Source organism: Protopterus annectens, chromosome 17.part0 (assembly GCF_019279795.1).
Source record: "Protopterus annectens isolate FY-2018-M chromosome 17.part0, PAN1.0, whole genome shotgun sequence".
In the NCBI taxonomy this organism is placed as follows: Eukaryota; Metazoa; Chordata; order Ceratodontiformes; family Protopteridae; genus Protopterus; species Protopterus annectens.
In genome coordinates, this window is record NC_056751.1 from 607,827,961 (window position 1) to 607,848,311 (window position 20,351).

At 40.7% G+C, this 20,351-nt stretch overlaps 1 protein-coding gene across 2 annotated transcripts in view; it reads left to right on the forward strand.

Moving 5' to 3' along the window:
- Nucleotides 1-18,975, forward strand: part of LOC122791850 (dual specificity protein kinase splB-like) — a 44,900-nt gene extending 25,925 nt beyond the window's left edge. For both annotated transcript variants that reach the window (XM_044059826.1, XM_044059825.1), the window contains exon 2: nucleotides 17,088-18,975. In XM_044059826.1, coding sequence (XP_043915761.1) covers nucleotides 17,088-17,730 — 643 coding nt within the window. In that variant the 3' untranslated portion in view covers nucleotides 17,731-18,975. The remainder of the gene's footprint in view (nucleotides 1-17,087) is intronic.
- The last annotated feature ends 1,376 nt before the right edge of the window (nucleotides 18,976-20,351 follow it).

A 20,351-nucleotide genomic window follows, 5' to 3' on the forward strand; every position in this document is an offset into this window, starting at 1 on the left:
CTTACGTGACAATGTTGTGTAACTTCCTGACCTCCCTGGAGTCTCACTTTGCGTTGTATATTACGTTGCTTGGAAACCAGTTGGAACGCTTGATTGCATTCCTAATCACCTACATTTTCGACTAGTTTACATTTTTTCTCTCGATGACCTCCTTCTCATAAATAGACAATTTTTCATTAATGTTTTTTAGGAATTGTTCCAAATTATCAACACTAGTCCATTGAAGCACATCTTTACATAAACATTTGGTCTCTTCCTTTAATTTATGTATTTTAAGTGCATCTCTTTCCACCAAAATTGCCACCCACTCAGAGCTGCACTTGTAAGCTGCAGCTACCCATCTAGCATGGAACTGTTTATCCTCATCCACTAAGAGGTCAAACGGTAATGAAGGACTCTTTACTGCTGTTAACCCCCTCAGTGTGATATTTAGCTCTCAATATCTCTGGAGACTCTGCAAGTTCAAAAAAGCAGATGTCTCCTTAAACATAAGATTTTCAATTTTATCTAAAAGTACCTGAACTTCTTGGGTAGCTGCAATTCCAGTCACCTTTCCAATTGTCGCAAAGGGATTACAGTCAGGTTTTCTCCTCTTTTCTTCTCATTTGGATATAACATAATCCCTTCTATTTGAAAGATCATTTTCACAACCATCAGAGGGGCCCATGACTCCTCCACTGTCACTGGTCTGTACCAAAAACCTTTCAATTGACCTCTGAGATGACTCTGCACCCATTTCATGAAACAAGCAGGGCAAAGGCACAAAAGAATTATTGGCTATAATATTTGCACACCACAAAGCCAACAGCAGATAAAAACCATGACAAAGAAAAGGCCAATGTTCAAATGTACTTGTTGTTGTTGTTGTCTTTCGGCTTTTCCCGGTTAGGGGTCGCTACAGCGGAACTCCAGTCCACTAATGATTGGCAGTAGATTTTCACGAACGCCGAGGTGCCAGCTCGACGTTCAACCTTCAACGAAGGTACGCCAATTTACAGATGTCTTTCGAATGCCCACCCAACCGTGGGGAGGACATGTAGTCTCCACACAGAAGGCACTCTGTGCACTCTAGCTGAGAATCGAACGGGAGAACCTCTTGCTGTGAGGCAACAACGCTACCGCTGCACCACCGCGCAATATCCAATGTTCAAATGTACTAAACAGTTTAATAAAAATTCCACAGAAAAACACCAACACTCTTTACTTATCTCTAGTATCTTAGCTGTAAGCCTTTAACAGAGTATACTCAATTTCCCACCCCACTACACTTTTATATATCCGTACTCAATTAAGTACTTACAATTAACACAAATTAAAAAACAATTCCAACTTTAAAGAGATATTTCACAAGAAATATCTCCAATTACATTCTCTATTCATGCCCTTAGGCACCAGCATATCAAATTTCAAAATAAATCAAAAATTTGATACCCATATAGGTTCATAGGTTGGTACTAGGCTATCGTCCCTAGGGCCTATACAAGTCTAGCCATAACAATTCCCTGGATATTTCTTCCCTGGACCCCTGTCTAGCAGGGTGACTGACTTGATCCCCAGGGTGAATTTCCTATCTCCCATCCAATCGTCAAGGTTCTTTTTGAAGAGGGCCAAGGAGGCGCTCTGCTTGACATGTGTGGGCAGTCTATTCCAGAGTATGGGGAGTCTCTGGGTCAGGAACCTATCCCTCCAGCATGTTTTGTTCAATGTGATGACAAGGTTTAGATCCCTGGCGCATGTGGCTCTGAGGGATTGGGATTTCTTTAAGTGGAGCATGTCCAACAGCTCAGGGTTTGACATGGCTTTGTATGTTAAGCAGAGATCACCTCTGAGTAGACGATATGCCACAGAGTATAGCTGGAGTTTTTTAGACGGTCAGCATAGGGCATCTGCTTTAGGCCTGTGATTCTTTTAGTGAGGTATTTCTGCGGCCTTTCCAGCTGTTACAGAAGTGTTGTGAGGTACATACCAAACAGGGCGTTGTACTCTATAATGGGTCTGAGGGATGAGTACAGTGGGACAATGACCTACTTTTTTCTGGATGAAAACCCCTTAGTGATAAGGTGTGCCACATAGAGGGATTTCCTGACTGTTGTGGTGATGTGGTTATAGAAGGTAAGACCACTGTCCACCTGTGTCCCTAGGTCTGTCATCACACTTTCAGTGTTTAGTGTACTGCCACCTATGTGGTAATTCATGGGTACTTGGTTTTTCCCAAAGGGGATAACTATAAATTTCTTGGTGTTAAGCTTGAGTCCATGGCTGTGACACCAAGCATCTGTTTCTGTAAGGCCCTTTTGTAGAATATCCACATAATTTGGGGATTCACTAATGGCTTCCAGTTTGCAGTCATCTGTGAACTTTGTTAGCCAGAGTCCCTTAGTGTTGGCCTATACTTCAGAGAAGTAGATGCCAAACAAGAGCGGTCCCAGGACTGATCCCTGAGGTACTCCACTTGTCACTTGTCTGGATTTGGAGTCTGCTACTTTTATAGTCTGGGTCCTGTCAGTAAGCCAGTTGGCAACCCATCGAGTGACGTAGGGATTTATGCCCAGCTTAGTAAGTTTATCTATGACTCCAGAGTGGGGGATGGTGTCAAAGTGTCAAAGGCCTTGGTGAGGTCCAGATAGACTGTGTAGACTGCCTTACCCTCGTCCACAGCTCTGGAGACTGATTCGAAGAAGTCAGTCAGGTTCAGGAGACAAGATTGGCCCTTCAGGAACCCTAACTGGATGGGGTCCAGTGTTTGAAGGTTGCCAATGCCTTTGTTTATAAGTTCCATGATAATGCGTTCCACTCCCTTGCAGATCGGGCTCGTCAAACTGATGGGATGGTAGTTCCTAGGATCCAAGGTGGATCCCCCCTTGTGGAGTGGGATAAATGTAGCTATCCACCACTCAGTGGGCACAAAGCCTGAGTTGAGACTATGATTAAACATGACACTTAGGCGAGGTGCCAGTTTATTTTGTAGCTCATGTAGTACACAGCCCAGGATGTCATCTGGTCCCATGGATGCTGTATTCTTAGCTTTGGAGAGTGCGGTTTCTACCTGTGTGGCTGTAATTACTGGAATTTTGCAATCTTTTGGTATTGAGATGGGCCCTTTAGGGAGTGGGGGGTGAAGTTAGCACTAAATCGATCTGCAAGGATATTAGCAATATCGTTGGGATCAGTATATTTAATGCCATTCTGTTATAGCTCAGAGCATATATCAGCATTGCCATTTAGATTCTTGACATAACTATAGAATGCCTTGTGGTTGTCTTTGGAGTCTTGGCAATTTTATTTTCGTAACTAGCTTTGGAGGATTTTATGAGGGATCTCAGCTTCTTACTGAGGCTGGTAAGGGAGTTTTTTGAATCCTGGGATTTTTCTCTCTTCTGCAACAGTTTCTTTCTTCTGTTGTATAGTTTGTTTATGGCAGGGAACTACCAGATTGGTTTCCTTTTTTAGGAGGAGAGCATCTTGGTTCTATTTGGGATGGCATGACTCATGCATGAGTGGATGTGCTCATACAGTGCCTTAGTGTAGGATTCAGCAGTCGAACTTTCAGCTCCCGTCTGTATGGGTATCATAACGTTTGTCACTTCAGACTTGAATAGCGGCTTGGGAGTAGTTTTTTTACAGAGGTTTCCTTACTGGGGGGGTGGGGGTGGGATGTGGATGTCAGAGTGATTTGTTTATGGTCAGACCTGAACAATGAGGGGGGTGACCGCTGGTGTGGAGCATCTATCTCCCATGTTGATAATGACCAGGTCTAGGATATTGGAACCCCTGGTGGGACAATGGATTAGTTGATCCAGGGCGTTGGAATTTATGAATTCCAAGAACCGTTGGGAAAAGATGTTGGTACCTGCGTCATTTTCCCAGTTAATATCAGGGTAGTTGAAATCACCCAGTATTAGGGTGTTTGGTTGTATCTTAATATTTTCCATTATGTTGAAAGGTGTAGTGAGAATCTTGGGGAATGGTGGGAGATGTGTAGCACGCTACAATTTGGATTGCAGTCTTACCTAGTGTTAGTTGCACCTGGAGAATTTCAGATGCATTGTGTTTGGCAACTAGCTTGGAGGTGTGAATATCCTTGGTGAATATGGACACTCCTCCGCCTTTAATGTTCAGCAAAACATAAAGAAAACACATGTAAAACTTGGCATGCCATAGAGAAACATCCACTTTCTCTCTCCTTCTACAAGACAAACTCTTGCCACTACCTGTCTACTTCCCTCACTAATGTATGGAGCTCCTTTACTAACAAACCTGTCTTCCTCTCTCTTCTCCAAACTGGAAGTCTGTTATAATAACATTGCTAAAGTCGCCACCAAACCCAAATACTCCTCCCATCATTGTACTGCCGTCCACATGTTAAATTGGCTAGAACTCACCTACTATCTAGATTGCCTCCAACTTAGTACAGCCCACAGACTAATATTTCAGCCTACTAAATGCCCCGCACTAACCAACATCCTACAACCATACACCCCACACAGAACTCTTAAGATCCACTCACCAAAACCTAATCACTGTCCACAAACCTAACCGTCCTGTTGGTCAGCTCCTATTACCCTTCTCCTTAGCCAAAAAATGGAATTCTCTCCCTCCTTCACTAAGGACTTTTGAAAACCTTGATAACTTTAAATCTCAGCTCCATTCCTACCTTTCCTCTAATTGGAAATGCAGCTGGATTCTCCCCACCTAGCCTACTAATCACCCTACTCCATCCTGAATTACTAAACACCTGGCTACCTCTGAATGCAAGCTTATCTAACGATATTTTCATAAATGTATATACTGTAAATAGCTTATTCCCCCTTTCCTTTCTCTTTCAATGACGTCATTACTGCCATCTTGAATATTCAAATGGTATGTAACCAAAGAACAATTCCTGTCTCTAACAAGAAATGTAATTATAATTGTAACTGTTTTTACTTTACTCTGATTGTGTCTGTAACTTTTATCTATGTAATGTGGAGTTTTTCTCCCTGGGTCTCCACTAAAAATGGGCTCCCTGAGCCCAGTGGACCTCCCCGGTCATCAAACTGGAAATAAATAATTAAATAAAAACAGATTCCTTTTTTCTCAACTCATTCTTTATATTAGTATAACCTTCACCATAAAGATATATTTGTTCCAAAACTGTGACCTCAAAACCAGTAAAATCACCCTTGTGTGCACAATGAAAATGTGAAGCAACTGGACTTGTTTCATTTTTCTTTCTTATATCTCTTGTATGCTCTTTTATTCTAGTTGCCAAACTTCTTTTAGTTTCCCCAATATAGTCTCACAGGAACAATTTATACAATAAATACCTCTCTCACTAATGCAACTAAAATGATTTTGCATCTGAAACTTTCTTCCATTAATAAATGGAAAAGTCTCTACCACATATTCACATACTGTGCACTTACCACAAGGATACGTTCCTACAGTTTTTACACCTACTTCTCCTAGTGCTACTGGCTTATTTTAATTGTAAGTACTTAATTGATTATGGATGTATAAAAGTGTAGTGGGGTGGGAAATTGAGTATACTCTGTTAAAGGCTTACAGCCGAGGCGCTGGAGAGAAGTAAACAGTGTTGGTGTTTTTCTGTGGAGTTTTTATTAAACTGTTTGGTGCATTTGAACATTGGTCTTTTCTTTGTCCTGGTTTTTGTCGACATATATTACTCTCTCTGCACTTAGTAGCTATGCTGTTAAATTCATCTTTGTTGTACTATGCCATGATGGTAATCTGAATTTTTTTTTATTTTAGGCATTGCTACATTCCTTGTAAATAACTTAATGCTAACCAAATTTCTCAAACATATTGTTACTGCATTCTCAAAATACTGTACTTTGGTCTTGTATATATTCGTATTGTATATTTCTCTCTGTTTTGTACTGTTAAGTATCTTACAACTTGAATTGTTAAGTTTTTCTTATTTTTTATTTACTTTCCTGGAGCTTTTCTCCTTAGGTCTCTGCTGAAAAATGGCTCTCTGAGCCCAGTCGGATTAACCCGGTTAACAAATGTAAAAATAAATAATAAATAAATAAACTTATCTCCTCTGTCCCAGCTATACATAATCCATGACATCCCCACCACCTGTTCCCTACCTTGTATCTCTAGAGAGCAAGTCATAAATGCCCTCTCTAAGGCCAAAAACACATCATCTACAGGACCTGATAACATCCCAGGCTGCATTTTACATGGGCTCCAACATGAATTAGCAACACCATTGGGTGCTCTTTTCAATCATAGTCTAAGCACTAGCTTCATACCAGCTGAATGGAAAACAGCCAGCATTATTCCCTTGCTCAAAAAGGTGGTGCTTCCACTGACCCTGCAAACTATAGACCTATTAGCCTGACTAGCCTTATCTTCAAGGCCATGGAGCGAATCATCGTGGACCTTATCAACAAAGGTATAGGTAACTTCCAAACACTTGACCCTACTCATTTTGGATTTGTCAAAGGGAGATCATGCATGTTAAACCTGGTGAACTTCTTAGAAACTTAGAAAACTTAGAAAAGGCATTTGACACAATCCTCCACTAAGACATCATTGACAAACTCACCCAACTAAGCATCAACCCTTATGTCTTTAGGTGGGTCGCTAACTGGCTTTTTGATAGAACTCTTATAGTCAAAATAGGGGACTGCACCTCCAACAGCAGGCCTGTAACCAGTGGTGTTCCACAGGGATCAGTCCTGAGACCTCTACTGTTTGGAATCTATTTCTCTGAAGTATAAGCAAAAAGTAAAGGCCTGTGGCTGACAAAGTTTGCTGATGGCCGCAAACTGGTAGCAGTCATAGAATCTCCGGACTATGTCATCATCCTACAAGAGTGTCTTACACAAACAAATAATTGGTGCCAAAGTCATGGCCTTAAACTCATTGCAAAAAAATGTATTATCGTTCCTTTCCGTAAAAGCGATGTTCCTGCTAACTACCACATCAATAGCAACACCTTAAGTATGTACTCAGTGGTCAGAGACCTGGGCACACAGGTTGACAGCAAACTTACCTTTGCCCACTGTGTCTCCACAGTTGTAAGAAAGGCATTCTATATTGTTTATCTTGTAAGTAAGGGTATTGCCTCTAGAAAAAAAGAAGTTATAACCTCCCTGTACTCTTCCCTCATCAGGCCAATAATTGAGTACAAGACCCCTTTTGGTATGTACCTTTCTAAGCACCACATGAATTGGAGAAAACACAAAGGTTCCTCACAACAAAAATTCAAGGTTTTCAACATCTGTCTTGTGAAGATCATCTGAAATCACTGCCATTTTATTCTCATTCATAAAGACTACTCATAGATGATCTCTGCCTTGTATACAAGGCAGTCTGTGACTGTGTTATTAGAAATACTGCATATCCGTAAGTCAATTGGTACATGGGTTACTTGCTCTAAAGACCTTAACCTGGTATGCAACATTAATAAAACCTGCTGGAAGGACAGATTGGTATCCCAGAGGTTACCACACCTTTGGAACAGATTCCCACTTCATGTCAAACAGAGCACCTCATTGGCCCTCTTCAAACACAATCTGGATGATAGGATGGGTGACCGTAAATTTACCCTGAGGTTCCACCTGTGTCCCTGTTGATCACAGGGCAATAGGTGCTGATCGTGGAAATAAGGGTAAGAACTTGGCTAGCCTTGTAAGCGCCCTAGGGCCATTAGCCTAGTAACTTCCTATGATCCTATTTCTTGCAGTGTATTCGTGTAAGTGTTTAGGTGGATAGTGGAGAGTTTTTAACTTTGTGTTTTTTAATTGACAAATTGTTCTGCCTTGAAGCTACAAAGGGAGGAATGATAAGCATATAACAACTTAAATATTATTGATGGAGTGACTGCACCTTTTTATTTTTTCTACAGTTTATGGATTGCAAAGTTTTCTAGTTGTTACAGTCAGATGTAAACTTTCTATCATCTTAATTTTAGGCTTTGTAAAGTTTTAATATAAAAGATTTATAACAAGAGTTTTGAAATATTATGCACGGGTATTTTAAGTTGTAGTGTATCAAGTCCACAGGCTAGTGCTGATAATGTTCTGTTAGAATTTCTATTTAAGCTAATAAAACAGGACAGTATATTTAAAGTAGTTAGTTTGTTCAGGGGTTGTTGAAGTATCTCATCTTTATGTGCATCTTTTGATTTGTGAATATTTAAGGTTCTTCTAGGAGAAAGGGGGTGGCTTTTCCAATGATTTAAACAAAGTGTGTTGTATTACTTAGCATACAGATAATATGGGCGCACCTTCCTTGAATGTATGCACAAGAATAGCTTAGGTGGTAGTGTGTTTAGGCAGTAATGACTTTTAAAGTACTGGTGAATTGCAAGCCCGAATGCACAGTGGCTAGATGGAAGTATTGGGGACATGGCTGTGAAGGCTTTGAAGACGGGGTTGATGTATGGTTAGCAAGACTGCTGGATTTTGGTCAAAATTTGCAAGAAATGGGGCATGGCATAGTGTATTTCTTTTGGGGGTTAAAGTGGGAGGCAGGGTTCTAGAGATTTTGATGAAGTCAAATAGCTTGAGGACATAAGTAGGTAAGTAAGGAGGTGGTTGGTGGTGTGGTCTTCAGTGGTATAAGGCTGTTTGTTTAGTTACGAGGATGAGAGGTTAAAAGCATTTTTAAGAGCTGAGAGCTGATGAAGGTGCATCAAGCTGAGGGCAGAGGTTACAAGAAGGGTACAGTGAGGTGACTGCTAAACATGAGGAAGTGGGGAGTGGCTGAAGGGGACAGAGTCAAAGTCAGTGCTAAGGGTGATATTTCACTGGCAGTGACTTTAAGGGGTTGAGAAAGAAGCAAAATGGGGGAATGAAACAGATTGGAATTTGAGTTAGATTTGGTTGTTGAGTCAGAAAGGGTGCTATAGAGTTAGACAGAGGCTATCAGGACTGGTGGAGTCCTGACATCTGTAGGTTTAGAGGATGCCTGATGAACAGGACATAGTAACATGGACCTTTCAGCCAAGTTTGGGGAGAAGCTTTGGACCCAAGGGTCAAAGACCCAGTTACAGGGAGTGGCAGTAGAGAGGAAGTAGGTAGGTGGTAGGGAAAAGGTAAGGTGAGGTTAGAGGGATTTTGCAGTGGATAACTTAGAATCTGTGAATGTGCGGGCAGTGAGAAATCCCGTGAAAGGGGAAGGAAAAAGAAAGTCATATTAAAAGGAACAATGCAGATGTAATTATTTAAAAAATAAAAAGTGCAGAAGAAGGGTGTAAAATCTACGAATATATTAGTATGTGGCTTTGTTAACAAGAAAGGGAATTGAGGAAATTAGAAAAGACTAAGGAAAGTGGGAAGGTAGTTTGGTGTTGGTAAGATGCACAATTAAAGGAGAAGTGAAGGTGTTAAAGTCTGAATGCAGGTCTTTTTGTGATGATGCTTTGTCATTCAGGGCCTTCATCCATTGCTTGGAGAAGGCTAGTGGGTAGAGCAAGGACCAGATGGCATTTATTGGGAGACTTTGGTGTAATCTTTTAGAAATGACATTAGACAAATCCTTTGGTAAAAAGAAGTATCCTTGTACGCTCCAGAAGGAGTAGGAAGAAGGGGTGAGGCATTGTGGGCTGAGTGATATTTTATGGGTGCATTGTGACTTGAGTAGGATGTATACCCTGTTTTACAGGTGAACATGTTAGAGTGAGCCAGCTGGATATGTTTTAACTACAAGGGAATTACTAGGGTGGAAAGCTAACATAATAATTCAAATATGCTGTTTGAGTATCATGCAGATGTTAAATTCATGGTATGCTTATTGGGTCAGCTGCAGAACAGGCAGAGCTTCAGTACAAGGATGTGGAAGGGGGAGAGCAGTGGCTATAGCGTAAGGATATAGTAAGATGTCCAATTGATGAGACTGTGAAAGAGGTAAAAGTGACTGGGAGAGATGGGACAGTATAAAGACATCTTGGAGTACAAGGTTATAGAACAGATGGGAGAGGGAGAGAGTGAGTGATGACTACGTGAACTGGAAAACATAAGGTAGCAGAAGGGTATTTGGGTAGTTGGTCAGAAGGGAGAAAAGAAAAGTGATGCAGGGAGACAGGAGTCATTGTGGTACCGGAGGGGCTACTTTCCTGGCAAAGAAGCTAAAGTATCGGAAACTGAAAAGGGATATAGAGTTGGTAGATGGCGATAGAGGATAAATTGATTTGAGGTGGTAAAGGAAGTATTTGAAGAATTTTATGAGGTATTGTGTAAGGTAGAAAGAGATGAAATTGGAAAGAGAAGTACAAGGCAGTTTATAGGGAAACCTAAAGCTTGTTGTAGGGAAAAAAGGAGTGTTAGGGAGCTGGAAGTAGGAGTGTCTGATACAGGGGACAGAAGCATCACTAGGCAGGAAACTGAGGGGAGAGTTGACTACTAAAGAAAAGATAAAACATGCAGACAGGATGTTTTTTCACTGTATTTTTATGTTAGTCAAATGTGAGGTGTAAAGGGCTTTACATGAGGGGTTTGAACAAAATCTGGATGGGTAGGATTGCCACCATGGGCAGAAAAGATAATCATAACAGTGCTACCGGGGTGGGGGTAGGGGTGTCCTGAAAATTACAGGCCAGTACGTTTAATCAGTCAAGACTGAAGTAAAGAGGCTGGATGTTATCACCAGGAGACTGGTGCAGCACGAGTAAAATGTTTTCGTTAAGGAGAGGAATGCAAGAGGAGATTAATACTTGGTTAGATGGACTGGGCAAAGAAGGGAAGATAGAAGGGTTGGGGCTATGTTGGTGGATATTAGAAAAAACTTTGGGTTTGTTGGGAGTTTCTGTATGGAATGCTGAAAAGGGTTAACTTTGGAAGGAGATGGTTGGATGAGGTAAGAGCCTTGTAACAGCTGCCATCATGTGAGTGGCTGTGAGGCAACAGTGTAGTCCAAGAGCCATCAAATAAATACCATAACAATGAAGTTTTACATTTCTGAGAGAGATTTCAAGCCAGTTTTAATTCATCTAATGAATAAATTTGGTGATCGAATTCCCATTCAGTCTGCTTATTTCTTCCCATCTTTTATACTTGGTATTATATTGATGTATCAATATATACATATATGTATATATATATATATATATACATATATATGTATGTATCAGTGTGCTTCTAGCCTATTGTATGAAGAGAACTTGCTCTTCATAGCGAACAATCACCTCCATAATGTTGCCCTCTAGTGGTGTGGTCTGATCTGACTGCCTGATGACACGCCATACCAGCTTTTAACCTTAAACTTCTGTACTAAACTTTCAGATTTGATACCAGAGTATAAATTAGAATCTAGTTGTTATAAAGCCCTTGTGGATAGAATAAAATTTTCCAGCTGATAATATGGTTTCTTTTGCAGAAAATTAATTTCTACCATTGAATAGTGGTTGGCTCTTTTAGAAGTGGGTGTTGCAAATGATACTGACTTCTTTTCACTTGTTTCCTGCATGGTCTATGTTATGGATTTAGTGAGTTAGTGACAACTGTAGTCTGTTATTGCAGCTTCACCTAAACATCCATGTTTACTTTCTTTTTTGTGTGATTTCTAGTAATTCCTTTTATTGAGGTTAGCATGAAAAAAATCAACATCAGAGCTCCGTGTTTTGGTTGCAGGTGTAAAATACATCTGCCATTGCGCCCCAGCTTTTGTCTGGTAACACAATTTAGGGTATAGTTACACTGAAAGCACAGTCTTTTTGTCATCAAATGTTTGCAGTTGCATATAGCATGCCTGTATGTGATGGGATGCTTACTGTCAGTCGCACAGATCACCCAAGCTTGTATTACAGTTGCTGGAATATAATCGCTTGTGTCAGTTGCTTGGATTAGTGTTATCGTAACACAGACAAGCAAGATAACTGTTATTCATATGCATGTGTATTGGCTCTGCTGCTCTGATCTCACAGCCTTCCATAAAAAGAGCAAGGCAGGCTTTACACTGCCTGTCAGTGATAGGTCTTTCTTCAATGTGCAGTGACCCAGAAGTGAGAATAAAGTTTGGCACTGTAGGATCAGCTCCTACAATGTTCTTGAAATGTTGCTTTAGCTCAATGTTCAAGAGCATGAATAGCAGTGGAATGAGTTTCCAAATACTCAGGCATGTGGACTCTGAGCTTGTGTTTTCAACCGTATGTGTTCCCAGACCAGCTGATTCAAGAAGACATTGTGAAAACATTTGATGGTGCAGGATGTGTCTGAAATGTAATGCCAGATGTTTGTTATGGAATATCCATAGTAGATTTTACATTATTTGCCTGATGGCAGGAGTCATCGCATATCTCGTCTACCCTTTAAGTGTATTTAACTTTACTCTTTCTCTACATAAATACCACCCTCAAAATTTCACTGTTTGTTCCATCATGACCTCTCAAGTGCTTCTGTGGAATCCTTCTCTGCCACTCATTTCATTAGATTGCATGCCACTTTTTGAAGAAAATTTTGAAAAAAAGTATTTTCACAGAGCCAAGCAGTATTGTGTCCCTGCAAAGCGTTACTTGTTCTCCCCATTTTTCCCAATCCAGGGTGGTCCCTTCATGCCTTGCACACCCACATCTTGTGCCCTTATCTCTTCTTATCTCTAGAAAACAGAGCTATCGGTCCCCTAGTCTTCTCATATTCTTCCCCTCATTCCCACACACTTCTTTTGCTTTTTTCTAGACTTAGTCCAGCACATTAGTAATCCTTCTCCTTTTTTTGTCACTCACAGTATTTAAAGTGTACCCTGATTAGGACCTGGTAGAGTATTACTTTTATTTCTGAAGACTATCTCCTTTAGGATAACTTCAGAGTTCTGTTTACTGCTGTTTCTGTTGTCCTGTTCTTCTGTTCCCAGTGGTTCATTCCAGGTGTAATAAATATCCCAGATCACTTCCTTCTGTCACTGTTATTTTCACTCTCCCCATCTGATACTTCACACCAAGATCGTCATAACCTAAAGCTGCCATGCTTTGCATGTCTGCAGTGAACCTTAACTGCCATCTTTCTGCATACAGGTTTGTTCAGCTTTTCACACCTTCCTTAGACTTTTCCCCCATTTTCAACTGGTTCATATAGTTTAGAGTCATCCGTTAAGTGATGGCTTCTGTTATCTCTTTCCTTAGATATGTGAATCCTGTGGCATCTCACATTATTCCTGACCTTGTCCCTTTCACCACAGCTGTTCATGTAATGCCCTTCAGCAATGCAGCATTCCATTTCTTCAGTGTCAGTCCTATCACCAGCCCATGCATTTTTCCTAGTAACTACCTCTGCAGACTAAATTACATCCAGGTAGACCACACACCTGTCTTAAAACTGGAATTGGAATTGACTGACAACTCCTGGTTGTGAAATTTTGTAGACTGTTGTCCTGGAGTTTATTGCCCTTTACGAAAGTAACCATTCTTTCCCAAAGATTTTCTCAGCTTTCCATGACACTGCATTTAAGCTAACAGGCCTGCAGTTTCTCATATTAGCTCTTCAGTCACTTTGTACAAGAGTGCCAGCTCCTTTTTTTCCAGTCCTAAGGCACTAACTACCCAGTAATCTATCGAAGATATTCATAAGGGAATCCACCAGCATACTGGTCATATTTCTGAAAAACTTGGGAGGCAACTGTTCTGCTTCCTGTGCCATGTCTTTCCGTAGGACAGCCAATTCCCTTTCTGCCTTCTCCCTGTCTCTTCTGTTGTCCATGTCCTCTTTGCTCCACTCTGCCCCCACCTCTTACTTCAATGCAACCTTTCACCTTTCACAGCATATGGTTGAGTTACGTGAAGGAGAAACCTCTTCATGTCTCATTTTGACCTCCAGTATTAATTTCAAGCAGTCTCATTGTGACCATGTCCTCTTAATACATGATCTTGCATGTGTGAACACTAGTGATCACAGAGAATACTTGTGGATCTTGCATGTGTGAACACTAGTGATCACAGAGAATACTTGTGGTATGGCAGTTTTGTCACCATACAGTACTTCCCAAATACCTTTGAGCAGCTTACAATGTTCTGTATCAAGTCAGCCCTAGACTTCTTTCTGAATGCTAAGCTTTGCCATCTTTTCATCAAATACCCTCCCTTGTGTTTGTGATTTTGCTGGGTATCAGAACGTGTCTTCCTCCTTATTTAACCTTATTTTTCTAATCCTTGATTGAGAGTGTTAAGGTAATCACCCACATTTGGCCTGAGTGATCTAAAGCTGCGTTTGTGTACAAAAAATTATGTTTTTACATTGTTGTGCTTGTGCGCCTTTCTGTACAGTCCTTGAATCACCTACTGTTTGTGTTCCTACCACATCATCTTTTTGAATGTCTAGCTTGTATCATTTTCATCATGTTTTTCTGTACTGTCTTGGAGCATCTTTTGTATGAATGAATTTCTCACAACTTCTTTAAGCGCTTATTATGTTCCAATATTGTCCAGCTGTCCGAAAAAAAAAAAAATTTTTCTTAAGAAATTTGCAAATACAAACACCTGCACACTGACAGTTCTATATTAGCTCTCTTTCGGCTTTTCCTGCTTAGGGGTCGCCACAGCAGAACTCCGGTCCGCTAATGATTGGCAGTTGATTTTTACGTGCCGAGGTGCCAGCCCTAATGCACAGCCTTCAACGAAGGTATGCCCATTCACGCGTGGCTCCACACAGAAGAAGCTCTAGCTGAGAATCGAACAGGACAACGTCTTACTGTGAGGCGACAACGCTACCGCAGCACCACCACCGAATAAACGTTCTTTGAGAGTGACAAAGTGTGCCCATTATGTAGGCATATGACCAATGAGATAGCAGCATGCTAGTCCTTATGCCTACATCATGGTGCTTGCCATTTCAAAACTCATTTTCAGCATTTCTGCTTAAGTAACATTTGAGTTGCTTTGGGACCGTAGAGGCATTTTTATTTTATTATTTATTTATTTTTTTTTGTATGCTTACATTGTAGAGGTTCCTGTGTCCAGACCTCTCATTTATTTGATTTTTCACAGGTGATTGCTAGTGGATAGTATTTCCATGGCTGCATGGATTCGTGAAGAAAATATTTGAAAGGGAATAATACCTCAGCAAGGGGCTTAATATTATTGACTGTGATGTAATTCTACATACCATATAATCTGAAGGATAGTGCACATTTGATCCACACAATGTTTAGAACACTATACAGTTAGGAATCTGAACTACACAATCCCATCTAGCGCAGCTCAGCAGGCAGAATCATTTTGTCTGTGCTGATCAGTGTACATTGTTAAAATGTGCAGCACTGGGTAATACTACTGGCATTGATAGGCATAGGGTATTCTGCACAGGGGGACACACTCAAGGTCATGTGTACTTAGCATGTACATGGTTACATCAGCAGCTTTACACAGCCTTTTAGCTTGTATCAGTCTTAAAATATATGCAAGCAAACATACTGCAGTATAAGGTATCGGGGCTCTCTAGTATATTTAGACAGTTGCAGGAGAATCCATCAAATGTGTCAGCACGGGGTAGCATTGAAAGAAACATAGTGAAACTGACCTCTCTGTATGCGCCGGTAGACAGAATTATGCAGTTGGCAGTATACCCTTATCATGGCTTGATCAAAGTTAAGGATTTGTAAACCATGTAGTGTGGTCAACCCTCTACTAGGGAGAACACATGGAGCATTTGGGTGCTATCTGCTATTTCATTTTCTGGTATGTTGCTCCCAGAAAAGCTAATGTTGTTGTTGTGTCTTTCGGCTTTTTCCGGTTAGGGGTCGCCACAGCGGAACTCTGGTCCGCTAATGATTGGCAGTAGATTTTTACGTGCCGAGTTGCCAGCCCTGACGCACAACCTTAAACGAAGGGACGCCCATTCACGCATGTCTCCACGCAGAAGATGCTCTAGTTGAGAATCGAACCGGACAGCGTCTTACTGTGGGGCGACAACGCTACCGCAGCACCACCACCACAGTGCAGAAAAGCTAATGTACATGCCTTATTTAATATTATAGTATACCACAATGATTAACATAATTAGGTCAGTGATTACTTTGTATTTACACATGGATAAGCTTTATTCTGTAATGGAGTACTGATTGTGACAGTCTATTTCATGAAAGTCATTGATGCAGCAGTAATAGCACTTCATAGTAGTAAGACCATTGGTGGTTGTTGTAAAACAGTCATAAATGTATTTTTAAAAGTAGAGTGGGTGTGAGGATAGTGTGCATATGCATGTATAGGTTACAAGCCGTTCTGGCACTTACAGCTTGCAGTCCTGTTTTGTGTCCCTATAAGACATTCAAACAGGCATCAGTGAACATGCTAAGTTGTTGTTTACTTTCTTATCGTCTGGGGATGACTGTACAATGTGACAGGGTTACATGTATGGATATTAACCCTTATGTGCATAGTAGTAACATCATTATTTAGAGGTAGTCTCCTATGTAATACAGAGCTTGCTGAGTCGTACACCAACTAATAGGCTTAGTTTTAACCTAAGCAGTTTGCCAGTGCACAAGGGCCGACTTCTTTTTGCAGAGACTTAGTGGCCTCTATGAGCTGAATGCCCTTTATCGCTGATTCACAAAGTACCTACTCTGCACCATCTCCTACAGCACACCAGCCCTATGCAGTGCGCTTAATATCTCTGAATCTTGACCCTTTCTTTTAGTTGTTTTTTAAAGGATGTTAGACAACTTCTGTTTGTTCCCAACCCCACCAGCTGGATTCCGTATCTCACCTCTCCCTCAGATCTTTGAATGTTATCATTTCAAGTGATTAGGTGTTCTATGTATCTGATGTTTGTTGCACGTGTAGCTGTCTTTGTTGTTTCTTTTCATTTAGGGACAAAGCTTAAACACAATTTAAAACAACGGACACAAATTCTGGGAGCACATTTTTAACACACTGCTCAATCCTTATTTGTCAAGCTTTTACTTTGCTTATTTTTTTTTTCATTTGAATCTTCCATATTTTGACTGTCATCTCTTCTCTAAAAAATTGTGAGGATGAGAAGAAGTTTGTCAGCTATGAGAGGGTAGGTATGTGATTACTTCCTCTAATTTTAAAGTACAGAATGTATTTGCTAAAGGAATTGGAAAATCCTGATTTTTTTTTTTAAGCTTGTTTACACTTGAGACTTATGTTACAGTTAGTATTTTTGTTTCTTTTTTGGAAGGATATCTGAAAACAGCAACAACACGAACAAGGGTTTAAATTTTCTTCTGGACACCGGCATCAGCAGTGGTGATGATGATGATTTTGACTGTGGGGATGCTGATTTTACAGCACCAGTTCCTGTGGAAGGACAGCATACTAGCAGCCCCAAAGTGGATTATCTTACACAGACCAAGCTTCCATCTCCCCAGCTGGATGACCCACTAGTGAACAGAGAGAAGACTAGTAGTACCAGCATTTTCAAAAACCCTTTTAAAGAGGAGGAACAAGAACACCTCAGCATGCTTCAGAAACATGTCCCTCTAACTGTCCATGACAGTCCATCAGAAACTGGGGGTAAGAAAGTCTGCCACATGTATCAGAAGAACAAAAGGTGCCGGTTTGGTGTGAATTGTAAATTTGCCCATGACTGTGATCTTCAGGTAATAAAAGATTCTGAAGGTTGTCCACCTGATAACAGTTCATCTGTTTTATCACCTTCTGCTCTTATACTTGCTCACTCGGAAACTAATGCAGCTGGTGATGGTCAGGTTATCAGAGTGAAGAGGAAGCCTGGCTTGAGCCAAACTCTGATTCCACCCAAAAGAGCACTAAAGAACTTTCAGGAACAAGCTGCAAAAGACAGGCCTTGGGTTTTGTTTTAACTTTGGTGAGCCTCAAGTCAGGTGGAACTCAGCTAGCCATAGACTGTGACTTGTTTGTATTCAGGTGTTAGGTAGCTACACTGTCTGTTTTCAGTAGATTCCTACAGAGCTGAGCCTACTTAGAGCTTGTAAAATCTGAAGCTCTTTGTTCTGTTGTGTTTTCATTAACACATATCCTCCTTTCACAGTAAGAACTCTTACATTCCATTGATTCTGTAGTTTTATTTAAAAGGATATAAATATCCAGAATAGTTGCTTTTAATGTAATGATTATTCCACAGGCACAGAACTAGACTGTAAACAGTATAACTACATGTTTAGGGTTCCTGTTGAAATTCTGAAGACCTTATTCACAGTCCTTGGAATGGTGACACTTTAAGTGTGAAAACAGGTTTTATTTATATACGTGTGTCTGTGTATGTACATATGTGTGTGGGTGTATAAAGTCATATTCATATCATTTATTTATATACATGTCCAAGGTTGCAGTAGCTAAACGTTTTCCTTCTGCAAGTATTAGGTTATCTTGAGGTGCAAAATGTTTTAATGGCTTAGAGTGAGTTTCAGCATTTGTTGTATTTGTTCTGTAATTACACTTTACTGTTCAAACTGTAGGGGCTTAAAGTTATGGGCCACACACGTTTATATATTTCCCATCATGCATATATTCATGGAAAATATGCTGATTTCCATGAAATAATACAGAATGTTTTAGCTTCAGGCAAAGTTGTATGGCGTTGATGGATGTCTCAGTGCGTTTAGCAAATATAAGGACAGCAGATAAGTACATTTTTCACTGTTTTTTAAATAATCAGTTTGCCGTATTTTGTTTAAATCATGACCCAAAACAGAAGCAGTCATTGCAAGTAGCTGTTCACGGTCTTTGAGAGGTATAGTAGAGAGAAATGACAGAACAGCAAAAGAAAAATACCTTCAAGCAGTTCCTGTAAGGGTAGAGGTTATTTTAAAAAACATTGCCCACACTGTGAAATTGTAAAGAATAGCATAATTTGACAAGTTACTGCTTATTTGTCAAAAAATGCCAGCAAACATCAGATTTAGAAGCAAAAACGTGAGTCTTGGAAGCAAAACTTATATTAACTAAACAGAAAAAAAAACTTCTAAAACAAGGACAGGATAGAGTGACTTCACTCTCAAATAAAACAAACAGCATGAAGTTATGGGAAAGAGTAGTGGAAGCTAGGTTAAGAAGGGACGTGACGATTCGTGATCAGCAGTATGGTTTCATGCCGGGAAAGAGCACTACAGATGCGCTGTTTGCTCTGAGAGTGTTGATGGAGAAGTACAGAGAAGGTCAGAAGGAGTTGCATTGTGTTTTTGTAGACTTAGAGAAAGCATATGATAGGGTGCCTAGAGAGGATTTGTGATATTGTATGAGGAAATCGGGAGTGTCAGAGAAGTATGTAAGAGTGGTACAGGATATGTACGAGGGTAGTGTGACAGCGGTGAGGTCTGCGGTGCAAGTGACGGATGCGTTTAAGGTGGAGGTGGGATTACATCAAGGATCAGCTCTGAGCCCTTTCTTATTTGCAGTGGTGATAGACAGGTTGACAGACGAGATCAGACAGGAGTCCCCACAGACTATGATGTTTGCAGATAAAGTTGTGATCTGTAGTGAGAGTAGGGAACAGGTGGAGGAGAGCCTGGAGAGATGGAGATATGCTCTAGAGAGAAGAGGGATAAAGGTCAGCAGGACTAAGAAAGAATATATGTGTGTGAATGAGCAGGAGGGTAGAGGAATGGTGAGGATGCAATGAGTAGAGGTGGCGAAGGTGGATGAGTTTAAATACTTGGGATCAGTAGTTCAGAGTAATGGTGAGTGTGGAAGAGAGGTGAGGACGAGAGTACAGGCAGGATGGAGTGGGTGGAGAAGAGTGTCAGGAGTGATTTGTTACAGACTAGTACCAGTAAGAGTGAAAGGGAAGGTCTACAAGAGGGTAGTGAGACCAGCTATGTTATATGGGTTGGAGACAGTGGCATTGACAAAAAGGCAGGAGTTAGAGCTGGATGTGGCAGAGTTAAAGATGTTAAGATTTGCAATGGGTGTGGCGAGGGTGGACAGGATTAGGAATAAGTATATTAGAGGGTCAGCCCAGGTTGGAAGGTTTGGAGACAAAGCCAGAGAGGCAAGATTACGTTGGTTTGGACATGTGCTGAGGAGGGATGCTGAGTATATTGGGAAAAAGATGCTAAGGATGAAGCTACCAGGTAACAGGAAAAGAGGAAGGCCTAAGATAAGGTTTATGGATGTGGTGAGAGAGGACATGCAGGTGGTTGGTGTGACAGAGCAAGATGCAGAGGACAGGAAGAAATGGAAACAGATGATCCGCTGTGGCGACCCCTAATGGCAACAGCCAAAAGACGATGATCACAGCATGTTTGTAATTTGTTAGGCAGAGTATTTGTACATCATTTAGTCATCTTGCCTGAAATAGGTTCACAGTTCCACAGCTCATAAGCAACCACACTGAAAACACAAATATAGTTTAACATTTTCAAATAAGCTGCTGGAAGGCAAGACTATAAAGTCTTTGAACTTTGTGTTTGAGGCAGTTTTCACAAAGGAACATCCCCATTTCACACCTGAGGTTTCCAGTGCA